General features: G+C 40.3%; 3 protein-coding genes across 3 annotated transcripts; 2 read left to right on the plus strand and 1 right to left on the minus strand.

The window, feature by feature from the left end:
* The first annotated feature begins 1,135 nt into the window (after positions 1–1,135).
* On the plus strand, positions 1,136–12,063 carry arpc2 (actin related protein 2/3 complex, subunit 2). The gene is made up of 10 exons (XM_086052694.1): positions 1,136–1,412; positions 3,235–3,269; positions 3,942–4,054; positions 5,097–5,142; positions 5,237–5,423; positions 5,502–5,595; positions 6,863–6,989; positions 7,068–7,168; positions 9,600–9,700; positions 11,245–12,063. The coding sequence occupies exons 1-10, from the start codon at positions 1,339–1,341 to the stop codon at positions 11,264–11,266; spliced, it is 900 nt and encodes a 299-aa protein (XP_085908820.1). The 5' UTR covers positions 1,136–1,338; the 3' UTR covers positions 11,267–12,063.
* Positions 12,064–12,121: 58 nt separating this feature from the next.
* On the minus strand, positions 12,122–16,974 carry LOC147152787 (keratin, type I cytoskeletal 18-like). The gene is made up of 8 exons (XM_086050272.1): positions 16,510–16,974; positions 15,506–15,588; positions 14,685–14,841; positions 14,456–14,617; positions 14,259–14,384; positions 13,581–13,801; positions 13,245–13,279; positions 12,122–12,508 (listed from the first exon to the last, which is right to left on the minus strand). The coding sequence occupies exons 1-8, from the start codon at positions 16,867–16,869 to the stop codon at positions 12,273–12,275; spliced, it is 1,380 nt and encodes a 459-aa protein (XP_085906398.1). The 5' UTR covers positions 16,870–16,974; the 3' UTR covers positions 12,122–12,272.
* On the plus strand, positions 16,555–22,335 carry LOC147152788 (intermediate filament protein ON3-like). Its single transcript, XM_086051532.1, has 10 exons — positions 16,555–16,932; positions 17,560–17,760; positions 18,458–18,666; positions 18,741–18,801; positions 19,301–19,396; positions 19,464–19,628; positions 19,702–19,830; positions 20,754–20,974; positions 21,403–21,428; positions 21,961–22,335. Exons 1-10 carry the CDS (start codon positions 16,927–16,929, stop codon positions 22,155–22,157), a joined length of 1,311 nt encoding a protein of 436 aa, XP_085907658.1. The 5' UTR covers positions 16,555–16,926; the 3' UTR covers positions 22,158–22,335.
* The last annotated feature ends 3,393 nt before the right edge of the window (positions 22,336–25,728 follow it).

Below are 25,728 nucleotides of genomic sequence, written 5' to 3' on the forward strand. Positions count from 1 at the left end.
CATCGGCTCATCCATTTGATGCAGATTCTTTCCATACAAGACATGGTACATGGACCCCTCTAGTGGTATGAGAATCACTGGCCAAATACAGTTCCGTTCTTGACGTTTGAATTCAACACATTTGCATTGACCTTTAAAAACGGTTTCTTTGTAAACATTTATTTATGTAAAGTAAGGACATTTCGATTAAGTGATAACTAATTGATTTTGAAATGAATCGACAAGCATTTTGATAATCGAATAATCGTTTAGAGACCGTGTTTAATTTAAAATTAGCCAAATCCTTAGAATTAAAGCCTTTCAAAAGTTAATATTCTCAGATTTCTGTATTCTTCTATGAAAGCAGACTGGTTATCTTTGTGTTTAATCAAAATACTGTAAAACAGAGGTGTCAAACTAATTTTTCACACACACATCGTGGTAATGGTGTCCCTCGGAGGGCTGTTATGACTGTGAACCTATGTAACTTCAAGTTCGCGTTATATTATCACATATACAACAACAAATTAATGGAAATCTAGTTTTGAAATCAGAAGCCAGTGAGTAATTGTTTGTTCGGCTATTTTGAAATGTATTTTAAAGGAAGGAACAAAAATGCTTGCAATATCTAATATCTCAGAAACATGAGGTCAATGTACATGATTTGCCTTTGTGTCGCGTGCCGGAAAACATGCAATCATCTGCCTTTATTTTGACAAACAATGATGAACTATTTGCCTATTTTCTGACATGTTACGGCCCAAGCCAATAACTGAATCATTATCAATTTCTGTTTGTGCATTTTCTGCATTGTTTAATAATTTGTCATTCCTGTTTTTTTATACAAAGGTATAGAGATTAAAATGTTATTTTATCTGAATCATTGATTATTCAAAAAACAATCAACAGATTAATTGTTTATCAAAGCAATCAATAGTTACAGCTCTTGTACAATTTTTATTATAATTTTATGTCCAAGACATCATAAATAAATTTTCAGTACTGTTTTTATTTTCCTATTATGTATTAAGTCAAAGGGTGTACTTTTTTGTGGTTATTTTACGTGTTATTTATTTTATTTTTTGTTAAAGTGGAACGGGAAAAGGTTCAAGAACCATTGATGAATCTGCTTCTGCCTTCTGGATGAAATGTCATCCCAAATTCATTACAGGCAACAGTGCGGACTACCATGGGGTCCAGAGTGCAAAATACGCGGAAGTGACAGACGGACGGAGCCTCGGCGGAAGCGGTCTGCTCTGTCAAGGGAGGAAACATTTAGCACCATTTAACACAAATACCGTAACTTCACAAAATTGCAGCGGTTATCTGTCCTCTTCGTCGACGTCACCATCCACTGCGATGATCCTGTTAGAAATCAATAACCGCATTATAGAAGAGACGCTGTCGTTGAAGTTCGACAGCGCATCAAACGGGTGAGAATCATTGTTACACCTGGCTAGCCTTGCTAACTCGCGCTAGCTTCCCTTGAGCGGCTCCGTAATTGCCCTAGCGGTAATTAATGGTGCAGGAAGGGGAGATTGGTGGGGCCGATGAACGCATACAGACCCGTAAGAGTCAGTAATATAGCGTTCTAGTGTGAGAAATGTCTAAATAGACTCTGATTGACCGTGCCGATCGGCTCCGACTGCTTTGCCTCTAGCTGGGGTGTGTCTCAACGATCTATGTGTCAACCCCGCTAACATCAAACCTCCTCGCAAGCATCTTAAAAGAGGAAGCATACATTCTAATTTTGTATCCGTTTGACATTGCTGGTTTGATAAATAAGATGTTTTACAAAACAGAAAACATAATACGTCACTTGTGATGGAAGCGATTTGATGCAGCGAGCTAACTGATTTCTTTGACGAAGGTTTTTTTGGGGGGCGGGGGGCTGTTTGATGTTTTGTGTTGATACTTAAACAAACACCAAATACGCTTTATTAACTATGCTTAGCTGTCTCCGATAAAAAATAAATAAATACAACTGAACGTACATGCTTTGCCAAAGCACCAGCAGACGTATTAGCAACTGGATGGTATTTTGTTTAAGCTTCCGCATTCCTGTAGTCAAGCTCAGTCAAGTCCGCTACAAAGCCAAATTCAGTCTCTTGGAGTCCTTACTGCGCCTAGGCACATATTTTACTTTGTGAATGCCCCCCAAAAGTTATATATATATACAGAAATAATAATGATGATTTCCTCTCAAATTCCTCACAAAATGCACGTACTCTTTGTAACATTTGGGCCTGTGTAGTTAAACACAACAAAGATGCTATACTTGCAGGAATGAAAGAAAGAAATATGCAGATAACCTAAATCGTTTTTGGACCAATAATGTTTGGGAATCACTGTCTTGGAATAAATACAAATTTCAACGTGGGCCAGCTGTAACAGCATCCACCTCTGTATCCTCATTATCCTCATCTGTGAGTTTTTTGGGGTTTTTTTAACCGAAAACAGCTGTGGTATGTTATAAGCCAGGAAAGACACATTATGAACATTCAGTGGTGGAACATTGCAGCCAGCCAGGCATTCTGTGCTGACCTGACCTTAACACCATCAGAAGCCATGACCAACATTTAACCCATTCACTGCCATTGACATATTTGTCGTTTCACAGCCCGGCCATTCAATCCCAAGAATTTGTGTATATTTTTTTCAAATTTTTTTCAAACGTTAGGGTAAAAGAGGGTCTGAAAATTTCTGGCAGGGAATGAGTTAATGTCTGTTTAGTGAAATTGTTTTAGTTGATTTTCTCGTCCAAAATTATGTTCCCTCCCTTCCATAGTGTTTTTCTTGTTCACTGTTTCCATTACGAATATGTGGATTTTTTTTTTTTTTTAAATTTTTGTCCATTCATAATGGTATTGCAGTTACAGCTTGAAAATGTAATATTTTAACACTTTAACAATATTTTATCTTGAACACGCTCCGGTTGTACATTGGAAAATGTATAAAAGAGAATAATCAATTGAATTTTTCTTAGTAAAATTAAAAATGTAGTACAACAGATATAAAGGCGTCACCGCTCTCCTCTACTTTGTGAAGTAAAGACAGAGCAGAAACAGTAATATTTTATATATTATAGTCTATTTTTTTGTATGACTGTAAAGTGTTGCAAATTGATATTTATCTATTTCATCACTTGTCGAAACATTGCTGATTGTTATTGTGATAAATCTTTAACATTATCAGTTCATTAATATAATATTTGCGGTTGGTGAGCCCTGCTCTAACGTAATATCTTCCTTGCAGAACAAAGCCCGAGGCTGTTGATGTGACGTTTGCTGGTAAGTTGGTGTTACGTAAAAGTCATCAAGTTATCATACCCCAAAATGGTGTGAAATAATATCCATTAGTGTTGTACACATTGTTTGACATCTGTGGAAAGGTATGAATCTGTTCATGGACACATTATCAATCATACATAATAAATGGAATCTGTCATTGGCAGCTATTTAGGTATATTTTAAGAATCCGCCCGTTATGTAGATAAGGCTCCGTTTTGGGTAATAGTAGCATGTGTTTACTGTTTTGGCTGTGTTTTGCATTGCAGTATTGTCGAAATGTATAGCGGCATACTGAGAGCAGATTCTAATATATTGCTTACCTAATTCAGCTACATGACAGCATCAAAATATAACATGCAGCTCTCAGTTTAACCTCAGCAATGATAATTACGTCTCGGATGGTACCACTCAAAGCTAAAATGAATGTGCCCACATTCATTAAAGACTCTAAACTGTCCATAGGTGTGAATGTGGGCATAAATGCTTGTTTATGAATAATGAACCCTGTCATTGGCTGGTGACCAGCCCAAGGTGTACCCCGCCTCTCGCTCAGCGTCCAGCTCACCCGTAAATCCGAATGAGGGCCGGGCCACTATAGAAACTGGATGGATGGTGCAAGACGTCTTAAGGTTGTGGCCGTTATGTGACAAATGTTGTCCTTCTCTTCCGTAGACTTCGATGGCGTGCTGTACCACATCTCCAACCCTAATGGCGATAAGACCAAAGTGATGGTCAGCATCTCCCTGAAGTTCTACAAGGAACTACAGGAGCATGGGGCTGACGAGGTATAACGCGCACACTCTCATAGCGGCACTGCTTCAATGGGGTTGCTAGTATCAGAAACAGTCGAATGAGGTCTACTCTTCATGTGCTGTGAACCGCCAAGAGAGATCTGCTGCCATGTAAGGAAAAAATGCAGCCACAGAGGCCCCTAGTAGAAACAGGAAGTGCGTTTGAGGCACACTCACCACAGGCGAGGAAGTGCTGACTGTGACTAGCGGCAAGTGTGTCAAGATGACTGTGACTAGCAGCAACTGTATGAATGCTTTGTCTGGAGTCGAGGCACTTTTTTCTTCTAAAGCCTGGTTCACACGGAAAGATTTTAAAATTGTCGTCCGACTTCCAAACTCTGACAGAACCCACACGTGACTAGAAAAGAATCACACGTACAATTTTGAGCGTAACAGTGTGTGGCGTGCAGACGGAAAATCTCGCAAAACCCCGCGAGATTAAACGAGACTTCGGAGTAAACAAACATGGCGGATGAAGAGGCAGCGGGGATCTCAGATCGTGTCTTGGCTAGATTGTGGCTTATTTTTGGTGGGAAAAAAAAGAAAACATCTTTTAATACTGACAGATTCAATTCAGGTTTATGTGGTGCGTGGCTGCCATATCCACATTATGTTTTGCATATTATGATGTGCTCTTCCGCTATTAATTTCAAAATGACATTTAGAGGGGGTGAGGCTTGGCAAAAGGCAGGATGAGAAACGGCAGTAAAATTCAGATGTGGGTGGGTGAGGCAGGGCAAAAGTTGCATCCCAAAGTATAATGATTGCTCTGAACTTGTACACAGACATTTTGAGGTGTTGGACTCTGAAGTAATTTCCCCCATAAACACCATAGAACTAAAGTAAAGTAAATTGTTTCTTATACCTTTGAAATGACTACAATGGTAGGTTTTTTAGCTTATAAAATGAAATAAAATAAAATAAAATGCTTATCTTTGAGCACACGATTCGGTTCCTGATTTTCTGGGCCAAATGTACCGTTGTACTTAGCCACTGTTCAATGATTTTATGTACTAATGCATGTTTTTGTTCTCAGCTGCTGAAGAGAGTGTACAGGAGCTTCCTTGTTTCCCCAGAGGCTGGTATGTTATGCACATTATGCTCATGTTAGCTTCATGCTAATGAAAGCGCTGTACCTGCTGCAACCGAATATCTATTTCCCAATTTTGATTTCAGGCTACAATGTGTCACTCCTCTATGACCTGGATGCCCTACCAGGCAACAAAGATGAGGTTGTGCACCAAGCAGGGATGCTGAAGAGAAACTGCTTTGCCTCCGTGTTTGAAAAGTACTTCAAGTTCCAGGAGGAGGGTAAAGAGGGCGAGAAGAGGGCTGTGGTCCACTACAGAGATGACGAGTCCATGTGCGTGCAAGAAAATTTGGAAGAATTCTCTCTTTGAACACTTCCCGGGGATTTTAAATAACTCTTTGATCGCCTCAGGTATGTGGAGGCCAAGAAAGACCGGGTGACGGTGGTGTTCAGCACGGTGTTCAAAGACGACGATGACGTCATCATTGGAAAAGTCTTCATGCAGGTTTGTGTGGCCACATGTAATCGATCAAAATGTCTTCATTTGTTGAGTGAGGTACAATGTACAAAGCTCACTATGTAATCAAGCATGGAAATAACATTTTATGAGCTAATTGGAATCAATAGATACATGGCAACAATATAGCCACTCAGATATGATTTGCATATATCAGGCAGACTTAGTTCAGTGGAAATACAGGTTTTGTGTTTAATCATCTGCTCGAAACGCTATCGGTGCTTGGTTGATTGCTGAAGTAAAGCGGGTCAATTTGCCGAGGAAAAAAGTAAAAATAAAGGTCTGAGGCAGAAGTACAGTTAGACTACTGTATATGACTCCGACAGCAAATGGAGATGAATCCGTGAATAATTTGTTGTTAAAACAAAAAAGAAACTTAAAAAAATGAAATAATTACTTGTTTTCTCAATATTTGTTCTAAAAACCATAATTTAAAAAAATGGTTAATGACTCGTTCTCTGATTTCTGAAATGAAATTCCAAATATTGGGGCAATCGTTCTGATGAGTTCTGAGCTTCAAGGGGGTGTCCACGTAAATTCTGGTGACGTTTGTTGGCAGTGTTCTGGCATTACGCATAGATTTAGGCTGTCCCCGTAGAGATACTAGTAAATATCCACTAGAGGGAGCCTCGCCATCTTGAACGGCGAGTATCCCAGGCCATTTCTTGCAGTCACTTGCATCGAGGGTGAGTTGTTTGGCGCCAGTAAATTCATCATAACTCGTTGAGTTCTTTACCGATTTTGACACGGATTGTTATTGTTAGAAATAACAAACACACATGCCGTAATCATACTAAATATGTGGGTACGTTTCTAATCTAGGCTTTCGTGACAGATTGCATCCATGTTTCCATTCAAGTGCCTCTAAGGTATGGATGGCGTCATTGTATTGTCTCTTACACGGCTTCAAGGTCTCGCCTGTTAGGTAATAGTCACCGAGGATGTGCTTCTGCAGTGCAGGGGGAGCCGGAGTCATTTGAAAAGACAATACCGTCTTGACAACCACCTTTTTATGTTGTTGTCATTGGTTGTATCCACCTTTTAGCAAAATCTGACTGCACCACATTTCAAAACTGACATCATTACAATTACAAAGTGGCAGCACTAGGACTCAAAAGATGGACGAAATGGTGCTATTTCAAGAAATTTACTGACGTGTAACAATGTCATTTGAAATTGGAAATCACATCAATCATTTGTCTTTCAAAAATATGCTGTGCTGTGTTAATTGTATTTTTGTATTCTGTCCATCTAGGAGTTCAAAGAGGGTCGGAGAGCAAGCCACACGGCCCCACAGGTGCTGTTCAGCCACAGGGAGCCTCCTCTGGAACTCAAGGACACAGACGCAGCTATCGGGGACAACATCGGATACATCACTTTTGGTCAGTTAGCTGAGGAGTATCTCCTCATGACATCACTGACGGATACTGACGTACCTGTTGCGTTTGTTTTTTTTCTAGTCCTTTTCCCACGTCACACCAATGCCAATGCCAGAGACAACACCATCAACCTCATCCACACCTTCAGGGACTATCTGCATTACCACATAAAGTGCTCCAAGGTGAGTTTGAATGGAGCACACTTGGTGATCTCACCAGAAGCCTTTTTTTTTTTTTTTTCCTTTTTTTTTAAATCTAAGGTCTGGACAGTGTCAGAGTTTTTGTTTGGATAAGTCACTAGTTGACAAACTGGGGCTCACGAACCATAGCTGAACTATTATATGGTGGTATTTCAAAAATTTGCCCGGAGCTGAGTTTACATAATTTGTTTTGTGACCACATTTGCAACTCAAAAACCCTTTCATCTGCCCTTACAAAGGAATGGAAATGCCATGAATCCTTCCAGCGCCCCCAAAAACGGCAACAAAATCTTTTGCGTAGCGTTGCTTATAAGGTTTACCGCATCATCAGTGCTAATTTCTTTAGCCTGTCCATTGTGCTTTGTATCGTGACTCTCTATTAAACTAGTCGGCTTTCGGTCGATAAAACTCACTGTTTTGTTAAATACAAAATGTGTAATTCTATTTGTTTTATGTTTAGTTTTACAGTCAACCTCAATAGGGAGTGCGATTTAACAGCTTGAAGCTACTTGGCCTATTTGTGAAGAATTGTGTTGCTTGTTCGCGGTAGGGGTAAGATCGGGCCTAAAAAATCCAGCCCGACCCGACCCAGCCCGAGCCCGACCAATTAACTTGCTTTGAAAGCCCGAGCTCGAAGCAATCCCGAAATTTCATACTTTATTTGTGAGGACTCGGGAGGAGGACGGGTGATTTATGATAACAAATGAAAGGCTATCTTTTGTAACGAAATCTAAGTTAAACAAGACTGTATAAACATTTACGTCTTTTATATTTCTGTGTCTGCATTAACCGACAATTTTCCATCATTGACAGATTTTTTTAATAGTTGACGGGAAAAATTTAAGGCCGTCCGTCATTTTGACGGGTTGAAAATTGGGCCATAAACCACAGCAGCAGTATGTCCTTAAGAATGTAGCGCGGCACTTTGAGAGAGAGAGAGAGAGAGAGAGAGAGGCAGAGAGACAAAGAAGAACAATGACGGGTGGATAATAGACAGAGACAGGAAGGAGTTCTTTGAATTGTCATTGCAAGACTTTTTTAGTACAGTATGTGTTGTGATGAGGCGACTTCTGTTTTTTTGCGGACCTTAGTTTCCTTACTTTAGTATCCACACATTGTTTTAGTATACATTTTTCTAAACATATATTTATTTTTTAAAAAAAGGCAGCGAGAGAGAAGCCCGACCCGACCCGAACGTAATGATTGACATTTTCGGGCCGGGTCGGACTCGGACTCGGGCTGAAGATATTACCGCTAGTTCGCAGGCGATATTTAAAAAAAAAATTTTCTTTCAATAGTAAGAAAAGAACCTACCAAATCACTAAGTTGGCATCGCCGACCTGTTTTTGTAACCTAGCTCCATTCTGTTGATAACCATGTTAGTGGAAGCTGTGCACATCAGCTAGCAACGATAGATCAATATTGAATTAAATTAAGAAAGAAAAAAAAAGTTTACACCGATCAATATTTAGGTTGAAACAGTATAAAATGAATAATTGCTGATGTGATTTAGGGCTGCGTGTGCTAGTTTAATTGAACTGGCGTTGCCATTACAAGAGTTTCTCAGAAAAGTTAAGAGAATTCCTTTTATAGTTAGTTTCGGACAAAAGTTGAGGAGTTGCGCCATGCGGCAGAGTCTCCGTTTGTTTCACAATAGAGTTTCAAGGGGTCATCTGTCTCCTTTTAATTACACACTTTTAAAGAGTCACTGTCATGGTATGTTCCATCCGCCACTCTTCTCAACAGAAAGTCCCATCCGTGCTGCCACACACATTCATCATACAGGTTTCGGGGCGGCTGATGGGCGTTTGAGTACACATGACTACAACTTCCCTAATGGACTTTTTGCGATCGTAAATGCTACTCAGACATTTTTGAGCAACTTTAATTTCAGGCGCATATGTTTGGCTTTTGTGAGCTGGTCCGCTGCTAGATAATGAGGTAGGATGGGTTTTTTTTGCGCAGACAGACGGGAGTCAGTGTGGGCAGGTTTATGGATGGGTGTGTGTCTGTGTGTGTGTCTGTTGAGAAACAGGAAGGTAAATGCACAATACAGTGTTTTCTTTGCATCCTTATCTGCACTGTTTCCCAATCGTGATTGAGCTAGCTAAGGCACATATTTTGCATGAGTCGAAATCTCACAGCACACCACCTAAGGAAAACTGTCACAAAAATTGAAATGATGATCTGGTCTCAGTTTACTCTGTGTGAAATCATTTAATTGTTCTGCCTGTCACTATTTATCACTGGCATAGATAAATAGATAAAGATAATGTACATTATTTGTTGTGAGTAAATTATCAGTCAGAATGGCGTTTTGTATGTAAATGTAAGTTCGTTAACATTTGTTTTGCACAAATAAATGACGCTAGAGGGAAACTGATATTTAATTGTATACTTTGTCCTTCTACAGGCCTACATTCACACACGCATGAGGGCCAAGACGTCAGACTTCCTCAAGGTTCTCAACCGTGCCCGACCAGACGCTGAGAAGAAGGAAATGAAGACCATTAGGTACGTAGCCTCTACACTACCTTTCCTCATAAATGCCAACGGTTGTCAAATTTACAGATAGGGCAAAATGTCTATAGTTTTAGTTATTTCTTTTATAAGAATTAAAGAGCAAGTCAAACCAAACATATTTTTTTTCCCAGAATATGTTCTATGCACCTTCACTAGTCTAAACATGGCATTCTGATTAATATTGCGTTTGTGGAATATGAGCAATTCACCCAATTTTAGCTAACTCAGGGGACTGCCATTTTGTCTGACTTTGACTTTGAAGTTGCTCAGGGCTCAGATAACGACCAATCATGACTCAGCTTCAGAGAACAGGTGAGCTGTGATTGGTCGTTATCTGAGCCCTGAGCAACTTCGACGTTATCTGCACCCGACAGGAGTGACAAAATGGCAGCCCCTTGAGATGGCTAAAAGCCGGTGAATTTTGCTGCTTAATTTATATTCCACAAACGCAATATTAATCAGAATGCCATATTTCAACCAGTGGGCCTGCATAGAACATATTCTGGAAAAAATAATAAACATTTTTTAAATATTGAAATCATGATTAATAAAATGATTAGTCATTGATTTTAACACAATGTATTTATTCAGCTACTAAAATTCAACTACTCAAAACTACCATCGTAGCCTCATGCCTATTCATCCCTGTACATTGAACACTTGGCAAGTACAAACTGACCTTGTATATACCATGTCAAATTCAAGCCTCTTATATTTCATTCTGCTGCTCAACACCTTTGCTGCATGCCTTGCAACATTTGCATACATTCAAACCATAAATAAGCATCTCCTTTATCAGATTTGTTTTAATATTATTCTGCTACTTTTTTTCACAAGTCTTGGACCTTGGAGATCATATTTCATGCCATATCTTGTGGGAATATGTATTGCTGTGTTAGAATTCCTTGGATCCTTGAAAACGCCACTTTAAATAACTTGAAAGAGGAACCAGAAATTCATTCATTGACTGCAGTTGTGTAGACTCATCACGCTTTGCTTTTTAGCCAAAGGTAGATATCGTCGCTGTCCTGTGAAAAACACTTATGTCCACTTTTGAAATTGTTCTTATTTTTACGTGAATAGCGTTTTCGCGTTACAGACATCGCATAATCACAAAAATTAAAAAAAAAAAAATAAATTGGACACTCACTGTTCCCATCACTCGCTTTTGCAGCGGGCCCTTGGTGCAAAAACGCAGATTTTATAAGCTTCAGTTAGACAGTGTTGTTATCGTTGGCTAAATATTGTGGCAATGTCATACTTAGAGTTAGTGTTGTGATTCCCACCCCTAGTTCAAACTTGTTTTCATTGGCTAAGAAGGATTTTTTATTGGGGGAAACCCTTCAAAGTTGCAAAAAGAGAGCAGATCCTTTTTATGCTGTTAATGTGTAACTGAAGCCCATAATTCCTTTCAGATTTCTTTTGTCCTTAAAATAATTTCACATTTCTCAAGTAATCAGCAGAAGTTAAATCCTAAAGGTTAAATGTGTGCAACACACCGCTAATGTGAATTCTTTTTGCTGTTGCGTTCTCAGTGGAAAGACCTTCTGTCGCTGATGGCCAGCCCCAGGACAGTTCAGCTGAAGCCACGGTCTGTGGCCACACGCTAACGCACCACGCCGCGACTCAACGGCACATTGGACAGACCTCCAGGATGCCGCTAAACGCCCCACACAGCCCACTCAAAATTGTCACTTTTTTCTTTCTTTCTTTCTTTCTTTTTAACAAATAATAAAGTTGACATGAAAAGCCAAGGCTCAAGATAATGAAAACAGGGCATTCCTTGCTTTGCATAGTTTAAGAGCACTATTAGTCCTTATTATATATATATATATATATATATATATATATATATATATATATATATATATATATATATATATATATATGAAAAAAACATTTTTGATACAATATCTTTTATTCCATTTGGTACTCTTACTTGACCTCCACCTCTTAATTTTATGTGATGGTTTCAACACCCTTTCTGCGCTTTCATGTCATTGTCATTTGAGGGAAAAAAATAAAACACTCAAATTATACCACAAAATTTATCTTTGGTTGTGTGTGTATAATATACAGAGGTGGAAAAATTACTTGCACTCTGTACTTAAGTAGAAATTTGGTGGGGTTGAGGGGGTGTATTTTCCCAGGCAGAACAATTAAATGTTACAATTAAAGTTGACCTGCATATCTGCCTGTTGCCATTGAATAATGTCTTTGTGTTCAGGTAAACAGGCCAAAAGTAAATTTGGGAGGGAAATTATATCATCTTAGTGTGTATATACTTTTTGTCATTTTTGTTTGGTGGATTTAAAATATGTGCCTTGGCTTAATAAACGTTTGGAAACACTGAATTAGAGAGATTGATGATGAGACTCAAACCCAACAAATGTCACGCTGAAGAAAAGGACATTTGAGATAAATTGAATTCTTTATTTTGAAAACGTAAGAGTGATATCAACCAAGAACAATAGCATTTATCATTCTTTATTTGAGCAGAATTTAAATTTGCAGGTTCATTCATGTGACCGCAAGAAACCACTGGCTCAAGCTTTTTCCTCATCTACTGTTTCTTGGCTTTCTCCTCGTCAGACTCAGAAGAGGAGGATGAGGATGATGAGGAAGAGGAGCTCTTCTTAATTTTTTGTTTTTTCTTGACAGCAAGGCCGTCAGCTGGCTTGGTGGAAGCTTCTTCCTTGACTTCAAGGCTTTCTGGGGGAGCTGATTCATTTTCTTGCTTCAAAACTTCTCTTGCAGCTTCCTGTTCGTCACAGACCTCCCTGTCAAGCTTTTGCTGATCTTTGGAGGAAAACAAATACATGGTCAGATTACCTCTCACACCGGCACAATATTCCTCTGGGTCACCCTGCTTGCTAATTCTGTCCCAGGAAGTATTCAAATCATGTTGCATGCAGTGACACAAAGTGCACTTAAAGGGGAAGTCCTCCAATTTTCTTTAAAATATGTTCTATGTAGCCCCAATAGACTAAACTTAAACTAACCAAAACATTCTGATTAATATTCAGTCAAATCCACCTGTTTTTGTCCATTTCAGGGTGGGGGTGGGGGGGGGCATTTGCCACTTTCTGTCGACTGAAAATGACATCACAGTTGCTCAGGTGACAACCAATCATGGCTCAGATTCAGAAAACAGGTGAGCAGTGATTGATCGTTACCTGAGCAACCGTGATGCCATTTTCAGTCGACAGAAAGTGACAAAATGGCCGCCCCTGAGCTAGCTAAAAATGAGTGGATTTCTCATATTCCACAAACTTATTCCATTAATCAGAATGCCGTGTTTAGACTAGTGGGGGCACGTAGAACATTTTATTGTCAAGAAATTTTGGGGGTTGACTATCGTTTTAAGTTTGATTAAAACAAAAAGTTCACATGCACATGAATGGGTACCGGACCCCCAAAATTCTGAACTACTTGTACGTTTCGCTCGGCTAATGTGATGAGGCTTAGGTTTGCTCTAACCAGGGATCAGGTCACTCATGCTTAATTTGCTCTACCAATTGGATCCAGGACTTACCGTGGGGCAGCACATCCTCGAAAGAAAAGTCCAGGCTGTCAACAAAGAGGATACAAACAATAATGCACTCAATGTGAAACACACTAATCCCATCACATAAAAATTACAGCCACGGGAAATGACACAGGAGGAAAACATTAAAACTGTGACCACAAAATAGATCAAATGTGCGCACAAAATAGTCATTAGTGGCCATGAAGTAGGCTTATCACAAAAAAAAAAAACGTCAAATCCCCGCCCACCCCGCCCCGCACCGCCAAGTCATGTCTGGGGTTACATAGAAACCCGTGAGTGTGACTTTTTTAAAAAAAAAAGACGTCATCCTACCGCTCCCACCTGTCAACAATGCCACACATCAGCTGCTGGTAGTTATTGATCTCGGCCTCCAGTCTCATTTTGACGCACAGCAGGTCCTTGTTCGTCTCCAACTGGCTCTCCACATGTGCCCTCACCTTCCTCAGTTGCTGCTCCAAGTCCAAGATTGTCCGGTTGAGCGGGCCTAGCCGATGCCCGTTCTCCATCTTGGTGAACCTCAGGCTTTCCTCCACATTGTAAATCTGCGCAAACTCAATCGAGGGTGAGGGTGTTCCAAAAATCATGGCAGTATACACTTCCTTTTTTCCATTTCACTTGAGGTATTATTCAGACAGACTTCAGGCCATCATAATTGACAGCATAGGCTTTATCTCATCTTTAGCATATCATCACTGAAACAAAATAGAAAGAAGTGAATGGTGACTTTCGGGATACTTTCTGGAAATTGGACAGACACATAAAAGGTTAGAGGTGTCATGATGGGGCAATTAAGGGATGTAGTGGGGCGTACTTAAACATCCCTGCTGGCCTTTTGACACTATAATCAAATGTGCTATTATTTTGATTTTGGATTTATAAATGTCCTGTGTGCGGTTAGCGAGGAGTACACAGTGTACCTAAAGTCACCTAGCATAAGCTTCAACTCACCCTAATGGGAAGAAACACTTTTCTGGATCTTTGAATTTTGGAATGGCTCACCGTGCTGTGCGCAGCCTGAACCTTGACCTCAAGATGATGTTTCTGCTTGAGCAAATCTTTGAGCTGCGTCTTGCCCGACTGCAGCGCTTCAGCATTGTGAGCCTCTTCAACTTTGATGTTTTCGAACTGAAGAGGAAGCACACAGTGAGGCGAGTACAGCTACAGAGGAAGGGACTTCGCGTCTGGATGTCAGGTACCTTGCTCCGGTACCACTCCTCGGTCTCTTTCAAGTTCTTTGCGGCAAGTTTGTCGTACTGCTTGCGGATATTGACGACAATCTCGGGCAAGTTGGAGTTTGGAGTTTCAATCTCCACATTGACTTCAGCGTTCTTGATCTGCTCAAGCAGGTGGTCTACTGCCTACAAACATGAGGCACAGGAGTTACAAAGTGGTTTCAGCCCTTCATTTGTGGATGTTGAAACTGACATTTTTGTGGTCCCGCTCAACGATGGCCAGTTCTTCCTTCACCAGATCAATCTCCTTCTGCGTCTCCTTGTTGCTCAGCTTGGTGTCCTCGATGTTCTTCTGGAGCTCATCCAGGTCGTTTTCAATCGCCTTCCGCGCCTTCGTCTCATCGTTTAGCCTAGCATTCAACAACGGGAATGGAATTATTATTACTTCAAAGTCCGCAAAAGTTGAGTCAAGGCAACTGAACTCCTCTTGGATTTTTATGACCTTTCTCCTTTAATCCCAAAAGTCTTTTTCAAGTCTACATTTTAGATACATTTAAAACTAATGAAGCCAAATCAAAAGGAACATCCAAACAGCTTTTTGAGGTAGAGAACATTTTAGAACTGAAGAAGCCTTTTTGACTAAAGGTTAAAACAATCAAGAAGAGTCCAGTTGCCTTGACTCAATTTTTGTGGATTATCTGACCTGGATGACTGAGAATGCATACGGACATACTTCATTTAATTTTATTTTCTATTTTGGCTACACCAGTGTTTCCCAACCTTACTGGGCCAAAGCACGTATTTCACATATGACAAAAAATGAAAAACAACTCAGTTATACTTTAATAATGATCGTGTCTTACTCGGCGTGAAATCTGGATGTGTTTAGTTTGTCACAAAGCTAGTCTGCTGTATGACTGCAGACACAGGTTCATTTTTGCTCCTTCCATATCGATGACCAAAGATACATGACTAGTTTTCAATCAAATTTCGTAATAGTGGCTCATTCTCTGATGAAATCTCACGGCACAGTGATTGGTTGGGAAACACTGAGGTACACGCCAGGAGACCGACTTGTTCATGAAATCAGCGTTGGCCAGTTTGGTGTTGTCAATTTGGAGCAGAAGCTTGGCATTGTGCATGGTGACGTCCTTTATCTGAGGAAGAAAAGACACATTAGATGAGGTACTTCAAGACAAACTCAAAGCAGTGATTTTGAAAACCTGCGTGGAAAAGTATCCAATTTTGCAAAAGTGGTCTGAAATTTGTAATCAATTTGGTACAAAAAAAAACCGCCCTGCCGTGAATAACAAAAAGTAACGGACGCCCGTCACGGGTTTATCATTGTCTATAGATGCCACAAGATGGTGGTAAAGCACTACTTTTGTCTCAGTGAAGCTCCTCAACTCACTTTAGAATATGCACAGTAATTCGTTGGCGCCAAGATGCCACCAAACAGTGACAAAGGAATACTTTTTACTGCTTTGGCCTCACTAAACCTGTGAGATTTTCTGCGAAGGATAGGGGTTTATGAAGGCAAATATGCGGGGGTCCATTATATCTTTTTTTGTTCATCTGTCTGTGCCAGCGTGTATAGTGGTCACAATGAAATACTCTTCCACTCTACGGCAGAAGTAAATTAGCCGCTTATTGCCAATCATACACAGAATAACAGCTGTGTGTTCAACTACACGGGCTGAGATTTCACATCGAGTAAATAAAGATTATGATTTTATTTCAATGTACATACAGGTGATGTGAGATTCTAATAATACAATGTAGCTGCCGACACCAGGCTCCTTGTAAAGAGAACGCTAGTTTTGTGCAAAAAGTAGTCTTCTGAAACATATTGAACGGCTTGAAATGAAGAAGTTTAGACAAGATGACAGTCAGTTTAGCTTTAAAGATTGTAGTGCAAATCTCACCCTTTTTTAAAGTTAGTAGTGCACATACAGTACTTTTTGTGACATTTTTGTTTGGTGGTGTGCCAAGAGATTTTTCTATTGTAAAAGACGTGCCTTATTTGGCTCAATAAAAGTTGCGAAACATTGTACTAAATATTAGAGAGTGACGGTCACCTTATTCTTGAGGTGATTCAGCGGCTTTTCAAGATCTTCCCAGTCGCGGCCCTCTGCTGTTTGCCTTCTCACCAAAATCTCATTGATCTCTTCCTTCAGCTGCTGGTTCTCCTTCTCCAGCTGCGTCACTCTGCCCAGGTAGCCGGACAGCCTGTCGTTCAAAGCTCGCAGGGTCTGTCTGTCATCGGCAGGGACCACGAGGGTCGTGGCAGGAACGGCGGCACGGGCCGGAGCCGGAGAGGAGTCCCGCTCCGTCTCGTTAAGCAGCACATTGCGCAGACCCTCCAAGCTGGCCACCGACGCCCTGGAGCCTCTTCCGCCCGCCCCACCGAACATGCTTGAAGCCGTGTTGGAAGGCATGATGAGATGATCAACTAGTGAACGTACGCGACGGCTCGGGGACAGCAACAAAACTTGATGCAGGTGACGAAAGAAATCAGGTGGGGTTTTATAGCACTTTTGCGCACCAATCCAATCCGCCCCCTGGTGATGCGATTGGTTTATGGATAACAAGGGTTCAACACTCAAATTCAGGTATTTCTATTCCGCTCTTTCTGTTTTTTTCCATGATCAGTGGGAGTAAATAACGAAGTATACTGCGTTACTCTAGGCTACTTTATTTTATTTATTTTTTTAAGCTTTTTCAGGTAACTTTACTTGCGTACTTATTTTTCTGTTGAATTTCCTTTTACTCTCCGGGTGGGCCTATGGATTTTTTTTTAAATCACTAGCTAATTTTCTTGAAGAAAATGTCATATGCAACATGTAGTAAAGCTTTTACATCCACAATAAAAATAATTTCACTTTTGCATACTTTTCTTTCTTTCTTTCATTACATCTTTACTTTTGTACTTTTACTAACGGAGTACCAGCCTTTCCCCTGTTTTTTTTTAAAAACACAAGTATCTGTATTTCTACTTTTGCCACCTACACTCGTTCCTCTTTGGATTGGATGCTGGCAGAGCTGGAGGGAGGCAAGGCAACAAGAGTGGCCCTCCCACGCTTTAAATGGGGGTGAGCCGGTGATCTCAACCCATTCTGCTCCGATAGGTTCTCACTGTGTGGTCATTTCACTGTCCTCGGCGCCTCACGATGTCCAGAGGCAAAGATTACAGCAGCCAGTCGTACACCCCCAGCGGCAGCGCGACGCCGGCCAGTAGTTACCCGAGCAACGACGTCTCGGCGGGCAAGTTCAGAGAGAAGGACGACATGGTGGGACTCAACGACAAGTTCGTCATGTTGATTGAAAAGGTCAGTTATGACAAATTGACATTGACATACTTCCAAAGGAAGGAAGAGGGGATCCACAATCAGCCTGTGTTTAGGAAACGTGCCAAAACCAGCCCAACAGACGGTATAGGTCAATATATGCCAATCAGTTAAAAGATGTATTGAAAGAAAACAAAATAGGATACGTCTCAGCTTTCTTTGTTTCAAAGCAAAAAAAAAGTTATTAACAAGACACATAGTTGATTTCGATATTAAAAAAAAAAAGTGATATAGTTAAATTCAAAATTTCAATTTTTTTTATTCCTATAAAAAAAGGGAAACTTCAACTTATTTTTTTTACATTTTTACAAAATATTGTACGATGTGTGATCTTGCAACATCATCCTTGGCGTTTGATAAAAGTAACGAAATGATCTAAGAAAGTAAGGAGGAGAACTTAAACATATAAAGCCATTGTAAAATTGTAAAAAACGTTTATCACAGTGTAAATCTACTGTTCTGGACCGTACGTAACCAAAACTCTTGTATACCGTGTTGGATTTTATTGTGGAAGTGAGCATCTGTAGGTTAGTAAGTGACATTTTCGAAACTTCTTATCAATCTTAGTTCAGATAGTTAAGTCCGTGTAAAAGAGGGATTGTTTCTGTGATTTTGTGATTATTATTGAGACATGCGTATAAACGTTTATTACCAATCGTCGCCTCCCTTGGTGTGTCAGGTGAAGAACCAGGAGGATGAAAACAAAAAACTGGACACGAAGTTGAAGATCCTCAAAGACCATGAGGCTTATGAGTCCAAGATTGAGGGCGTCGTGAAGCAAATGGAGACGGCGCTGAAGCAACAGATTGACAAATTATTCAGTGACCAGACAAAACTTGAGGATGAGCTCTTTCAGAACCAGGAGGAGGCAGAGAACAGCAAGAAGAGGTGAGAGTCGCCGGCACGTCCTGTCTACTACTACACAGGAGTGAGATGCAATTCCGATTTCATTTTGGCCTCAGGTATGAGGATGAGTTGCTGAAGAAAGCAGAATTGGAGAATGAATTTGTTGTCACCAAAAAGGTACGGTAGATACTCCTGTTGCGTCTATATTCGGACAGTGCTCCCCAACCTTTAGAACACACATGTAAAACGTACTTTGTATTTGAACACAAAAAATTGCCAGAACAAAAATTGAGGAAAATACCGTACGGTGGAGGATCTCAGAGTGGTAAGATGAGCGAGACCATTTCAAGATTTAAAGACAAATAAATAATCTTAAAATGAACTCTAAAATATACAAGGAACCACATTTGGAGTTATGAGCTCCCTCATACAAGCTCTAGTTAGGAGGCGAACAGCAGCATTTTGGACCAACTGGAGATGTTTGAAGGAGGTTTCTCTGACTCCCAAATAAAATGCCTAATCCAGTGGAGCCGAGTGCAGGGGCGTTTATTTGTTCTCCCTGTCACTACTGCACACCTGATGATCTACCACAGCACCCTGGTTGGGAATCACTGCATTAGGACACTAATGGAGAATAAGTCCTGAATCTTATTTACGAAATTGTGCTTTACAAAAGGATGCAGATGAAAGTCACTTGGAAGCTGTCAACTTAGCTCTGGAGTTGGAAGATCTGATAGGCCAGCTGGATTTCCTCAGGGTTGGCTATGATGAGGTAACAAGGAAGTATATTATTCCCTGTTTTGTTTTTACCCCCACTAACATTGCGACACCGCTCGCAGGAGATCAAAGAGCTGGAATGTCAAATCCAGAACGAGACGGTGGTTATACATGAGAACAGCAGGCGGTCTCTCGACATGAATGAGATTGTCGAGAGTGTCAAGAGTCAGTACGCCAACATCGGTGCTCGCACCAGGGAGGAAGCCGAGCACTGGAACCAGAAGAAGGTGAGGAGGAAGATGTTACAAGTTAGAAGATACCTGGTTATTAACACTATTGATTGATTTCTCTTGCGTTTAGATGGATGTGATGGTTTTGAAAGCAGGACAGCAAGAAGAAGAAGAAATGAGGGATGTACGCAGGGAGATCTCAGACATGGTGCGCTGCATCCAGAGGCTGAATGGAGACTTAGATGCTCTCAAAAGAAAGGTTTGTTTCCAGATGAGGCAAAAGTACTCACAGAGGACGTCAACCCCAAAAACGTCTTGACAAGAATATGTTCCATGCAGGCCCACTAGTCAAAACATGGCATTCTGGTTAATATTGCGTTTGTGGAATATGAGTTAAGCAGTAAAACCCATCCGTTTTTAACTCATTCTACCCCAAAGACACATTTACAGTTTATGTAATTTCACAGAGGGTCTGAAAAAGTCTGGTACTGAACCATCTCAGGGGGCACTTCCGGCGACTGAAAATGACATCACAGTTGCTCAGGGCTCAGGTAATGACCAATCACGGCTCACCTGTTTTCTGAGGCTGAAGTGACAGAAGTGACAAAATGGCCGCCCCCTGAGATGGCTAAAAACGGGTGAAATGTTGCTGCATAACTCATATTCCACAAACGCAGTATTAATCAGTCGACTTCCTCTTTAAGTAGAAGTACACATACAGAAAAAGACTGGTCAAAGTAAAGGTACAATGGACAACCTTTGTGGGTTTTGCAGGTAACCCCTCAACTGGTGGTTAGAATAGAGGGTGCTGCTTGTGCACTTCAAATACACTAAAAAAAAGTACGCTCTTGGACGACCTGCTGATTGCTTCAACTGACACCGTCACTGAACACCAGAGTGGTGAACTAGCCAATTAACAGCCAGCCTATTCTATAAATCACATCAACATGCCACAATTGTCGCCCAGACTACACTACAGTGTAGAATGTGAGGATGGCGACCCCAAGTGGGCAAAAATAATAGCTGCACCTCAAATGCTTTCTGCGTAGTATTGGCATTCTGTGTGAAGTCTCAGATAGAAAGATACATTCTTTAAGGACCTCTCAGCCCAATTCTAGAAAAGCTTGAAAGAGCGGGTTTGTGAGATGGACTACATCCATTTGCATATTGTTTTGCTTGTAGGAAGAGTCTCTTAACAAGGACATCAATGACGCAATCATGGAAGGCGACGAAAGCTTGGAGATGGCCCGCAAGGAGATCGTCCAGCTGGAGGAGGCCCTGAGGCGCGCCAAGCATGACTTGGCCGGCCAGCTCCGCGAACACCAAGAGCTGATGAACCTCAAACTGGCCATGGATATTGAGATCGCCACCTATCGCAAGCTGCTGGAAGGCGAGGAGCTGAGGTACACTTGAGCCGAGGGGAAATGCAGCTTGTTTTAAACAAAGGCAAAGATTTCAGTGGTGGAAAGTAATCAAGTGCAATAGAGCTGAATGATTTCGAGAAAACATCTAATTCCGATTTTTTTCTTTTTTCCCCACACAATATTGCGATTTAATATATGATTATTTTCTCAAGGTCCTCTTCCCATGTGTTTGTGTAGACAGGATAGTCAACATTCAAAATTTTTCTTCAATAGTTGGGTGGGTGGTGATGCCCAATTTGTCCCCCTCTTAGCATGTCACTGACTTTGACTTTTATGGCAGTTTTTTTTTTTTTTTTACACAAATCTCTGTACTTCTATTTAAGTACAGAATGTGAGTGCTTTTGCCATATCTGCTGAAAGTTGAAATGTAGCACTTACCCCAATATGTTTGCTTTGTTTCTTTGCAGGATGAACAAACTCATACGCAACTCAGGTGAGAATTCATCGAGAGAGAGTGTCCAAAATGACAAAGAGTCCTGTGCAAATTCACACACTTTGTATTTTAGCAACCTATTTCTATTACCTTTACCTACTAAATTGTCCACTTCCACTTAATTGTCCTGAAAATTATTTTCTCCAATTAATGTATCGTTGTTCCTCAGTTGATCCTCATGATACAGTGACCACTATCAGCACGAACATGCAAAACTTTTTAATCTGTGAAAAGAAGCCAATACAATTTAGGGGGAAAAAAATAATTAAAGTGGATGACAGGAATTATTAACCACCATTTGATTTGTCGCTGAAATTCATAATGGCACATTCCAGATGACCTTTGCACTGTACTCTAGTTGAGGGGGAAATCATTCAAAGAATTTTTTTGAGTATAAAAAGGAATAAAACAGTATTTTAAACAAATCCTGCATTCATTTTATTCCAGCATTGTGTTCCACTAAATCCAAACCTCTCTTTTGCTCAGATTTCTAAAAACAAACCAACCAATCCACCTCCTTACTTGCACGCAGACCTTCAGCTGCTTGCCCAGCGAGCAGAACGTGAGAAGCCGAAAGCCCCAAAAGCAACCGCTATCATCACACCTCACCTCACCCAAGCAGCAATTCCCCAAGCCGAGAGACGACTGCTCATCCAAGTGCACGTGGAGGCAGGGAGAGTGGTGTCCCAAAGTTCCCATTATGCAGATGATTACAAGAGCCAAATGTGAATTTGGGAATCATCATGCAGCAATGTCGTGCTACAAGATCAAATTGACATTTTGGGGAGTTTGTGCATTTGTTTTTTAATTATATATTGTCATCTTCAGTTTTTGCTTCAGAAATAAGTAAAGAAAAGTTTGTGTTCATGTAAATTGATTTTGGCAGTAAAGCAGTACTTGTTTATGATTATTTTTTATTTGGCTAACTGTGACATATGGCTCAATAACTGTGGCAGTACCTTTTAGTTGCTTCATTATGCAATAGGTAACATTTGTTAATTGGCAGTGGTTTGTCTTATGGACAATAAATAAAGAAGCTGACTGACTAAAAAACAAGTTTGCGTTATATTCAAACAGACAGCAGAAAACAAGCCAAGTACTGTACTGCAAATCGATATAAGTGGGTGTTTTCAATGTCTGTGACAGTCTGCTGGCTGTGGATGGGTTTGAAAACCTAACCCTAATTTAAAACCCTTCTGTGAAACCCTCACCCAACCTGAAACCCTAACTTGAAACTCTAGCTCTAATTTAAAACCCTACTTTGAAAAATTGATGTGGTGTAAAACCCTACTTTGAAAATCTAACCCTACTTTGAAACCCTACTTGGAAACACTAAACCAAGTTTATAACTCTAATTTGAAACCTCAAGATTAGTTTAAAACCCTACTTTGAAATCCTAATACTACCTTAAACCGTACTTTCAAATGCTAACCCTAATTTGAAAGCCTAATCCAAGTTTATAACCCTAATTTGAAACCCTAACCCTGGTTTAATGAAACCCTAACTCAAATTTAAAACTGTACTTTGAACCTAGTACCTATTTCAAAACCCCAATTTGAAACCCTAATCCTAGTTTAAAACTCAAATTTGAAACCCTAATCCTGGTTTGAACCCCAATTTGACATTTAGACCCTAACCCTAGTTTAAAACCCCTGCTTAAAAACATTAACCCTAGTTTATTACCCTACTTTCAAACCCTAATCCTACTCTGAAACACCTACTTGGAAACTCTAATCCAAATTTCTAACGGTAATTTGAAGAAGAGGAAGAATTGAAGAAAAACAAAAGAAGAAAAAAACCTAGTAACCCTATTCCGAAACTGTACTTCAAAACCCTAACCTAAATTTAAAACCCCAATTTGAAAGCCTAGTGTTTGAAATTAGGCAGATGGATGTTTCCAAAGTTGTTGTCCCTCAATCCCAGCCGGATGCCCCTTCAACTATACTATATCAAATGTGAAATTTCATGTTGATCGGGGGTGGGTGGTGCGGACAGAACTTTTCCTAATTTGTGGCCATTGGTAACAGCAGGATTAGGCTGACCTTCCAACATGCCCTTTCATCTACAATCAGAGACTGGCATGCCCCAAAAGGCAACACTTTGTGGAGTTGTTGGGTGAATTTAAATCAAAATGCTTGTATTTGTTTATGACGTCCCCCAGGGGTCAGTGTTGGAACCAAAATTGTTTATATCATGTTTGTTAATGATTTATGCAATATGTTCCATTTATTGGAATTGGTGTTGTTTGCAGATGACACTAATATTCTGCTTCTGGTGAGACAAATTCCTCAAAGTGCAAGGAAGTTAGAACATGGTTCGAAAGAATATAGAATAAATAAGACAACCGTAATTGTCTTTGGAAATGTTGAAAAAATAAACCACGTAAGACCACATATAGACGATGTGAACATAGAAAGACATTCAATTCCCAGGGGTAATTGTTAGCAATAAAACCTGCTTGAAAAAGGTAATATAACAGTTTGCTCCTTCGATATATACATGGTGGAAATAAGCAAAGGGCGGGCGGGGGCAACTAGTTGTTGAATGAAACTCATATTCCCTCCAGCGTCTCAGTCTTTGTGACATGTGTTCTTCCTATATGGAAAACATATTTGTACATGGACTAAACATGCTGGAAGAACACCCAGATCCCACGAGGGCATCCCATCTCTCCTCACGCCATGCATAATTTCAGACCTTGTTTGCAACTAATTTCATTCATTAAAGTCTGCTCTTCCTCCTCGCTCCATCTTTGTGCTCTGTCTTCTTTCCACCCACGTGCTACATGCTACACATTTAAATGCCCATTTTCAGTCAGGAAAACACATAAGACGTGCATTATTCCACATTTATTTCAACATGTAATCTCTTCCTTAAGGGCTTTGCCTTGCAAGCCAACACATCTTTGAAGCAACAAAGCTGCGGCCCTTATCGTGACATTTCTAGCCTCCTAATAAATGTCTGCATGGAAAAAAGGTCAATGTTATTCCTTGTGTCTTCTTACAGTAGATGGGCTATCCTAGGGAGTGTATCCCTCTCTCCTCTTCAGCTTGCATACCAGTACATAGATAAACACTGCTGGGGAAGTGGGAGTAAACAGTGCAGGCAGGAGGTAAAGGGAAAGTGGTTACAATCATTTCAAGTGAAGCCAAAATCACAAGAATATGGCGCTCAATCGACATTATGTGACAATTAATTGTCATGAGTAGGTTTTCCTGCGTGAAATGTAACAATGCCCCAGTCACATTCGCCCTGCCATTCATTGGCAACCTGTCCAATCTGCTACAACTACTACTATTACTGGCCTACTATTTCTACTACTACGACTACTACTGCTAGATGAGTGTTTACGACAAAAAAAACCCCAAAAAAAACTGTGCAAAATATTCAATTCAGACACTGGAAACCTGCTAGTGAGCATCCAGTACTGTACAGCATGGGTTTTCTTTTTTTTTTTTTTTGCTCCAGGGACCCCTTACACGAGTGAAATCTTTCCAATGAAACATGACTACGATGTGTACCCCTACATGCTATAGGAATGAAAAAGTTGCCTATTTTCAACCAAAATAAAAATATGTCGGATTTATGTGATATGTAACAATCATATGAGAAATTTTAATTTGGCTAAAGCTTATGTAGGGAGGATTCATTGGAGTTTTTAAAATTGGCACGAAAAGCCTACTAGAACATCTGAACTGTACCTGGGGGTTAATAAAAGGCACTTTAAATGATGGCAGGTGTGTGCTCATTCCCATTTAGCATGAGTTTGAATGTGATTGGTTAATTCTGAGCACAGCGCATTCCCATTTATGAGGGTGTGCACACTTGTGCAACCACATTATCTCAGTTGTTTATTTTGACTTCTCCTCTTGAAAATATTTTTTAAAAAATCTATGAGGTTACATAAAAAAACGTTCTGAAATGATTCATCTAGGTGACACTTTTTATATCACAAAAAAATGCCTTTTGACCAGGGGCGTGTAAACTTTTGAAATTCACTGTAGATGTGCAATTCTTGAAATATGACACAACCATATGCTGTAAATTATCTCTAGCACCCCCAAGCTAGCGGACTCCATTTTGAGAACCACCGCTGTACAGTTCATGACATGAATTGACGAGAACAAAAGCGGACAGGCGTCATTTAGACAAAAGTAGAGCCACGTCTACGAGCAGACTGTCTATCATCCTTTCTTGGTGTGGTTTAGTTTTATGATGAAATGAAAGGCTTTTTCAATGAATGTTTCCACATTAGCCTCCCTGGAATCAGACATGAAAAAACAACAACCTCATTTTACTT

The sequence above is a fragment of the Filicampus tigris genome, chromosome 1, assembly GCF_054856515.1.
Source record: "Filicampus tigris isolate MCC_2025a chromosome 1, RoL_Ftig_1.0, whole genome shotgun sequence".
Lineage (NCBI taxonomy): Eukaryota > Metazoa > Chordata > Actinopteri > Syngnathiformes > Syngnathidae > Filicampus > Filicampus tigris.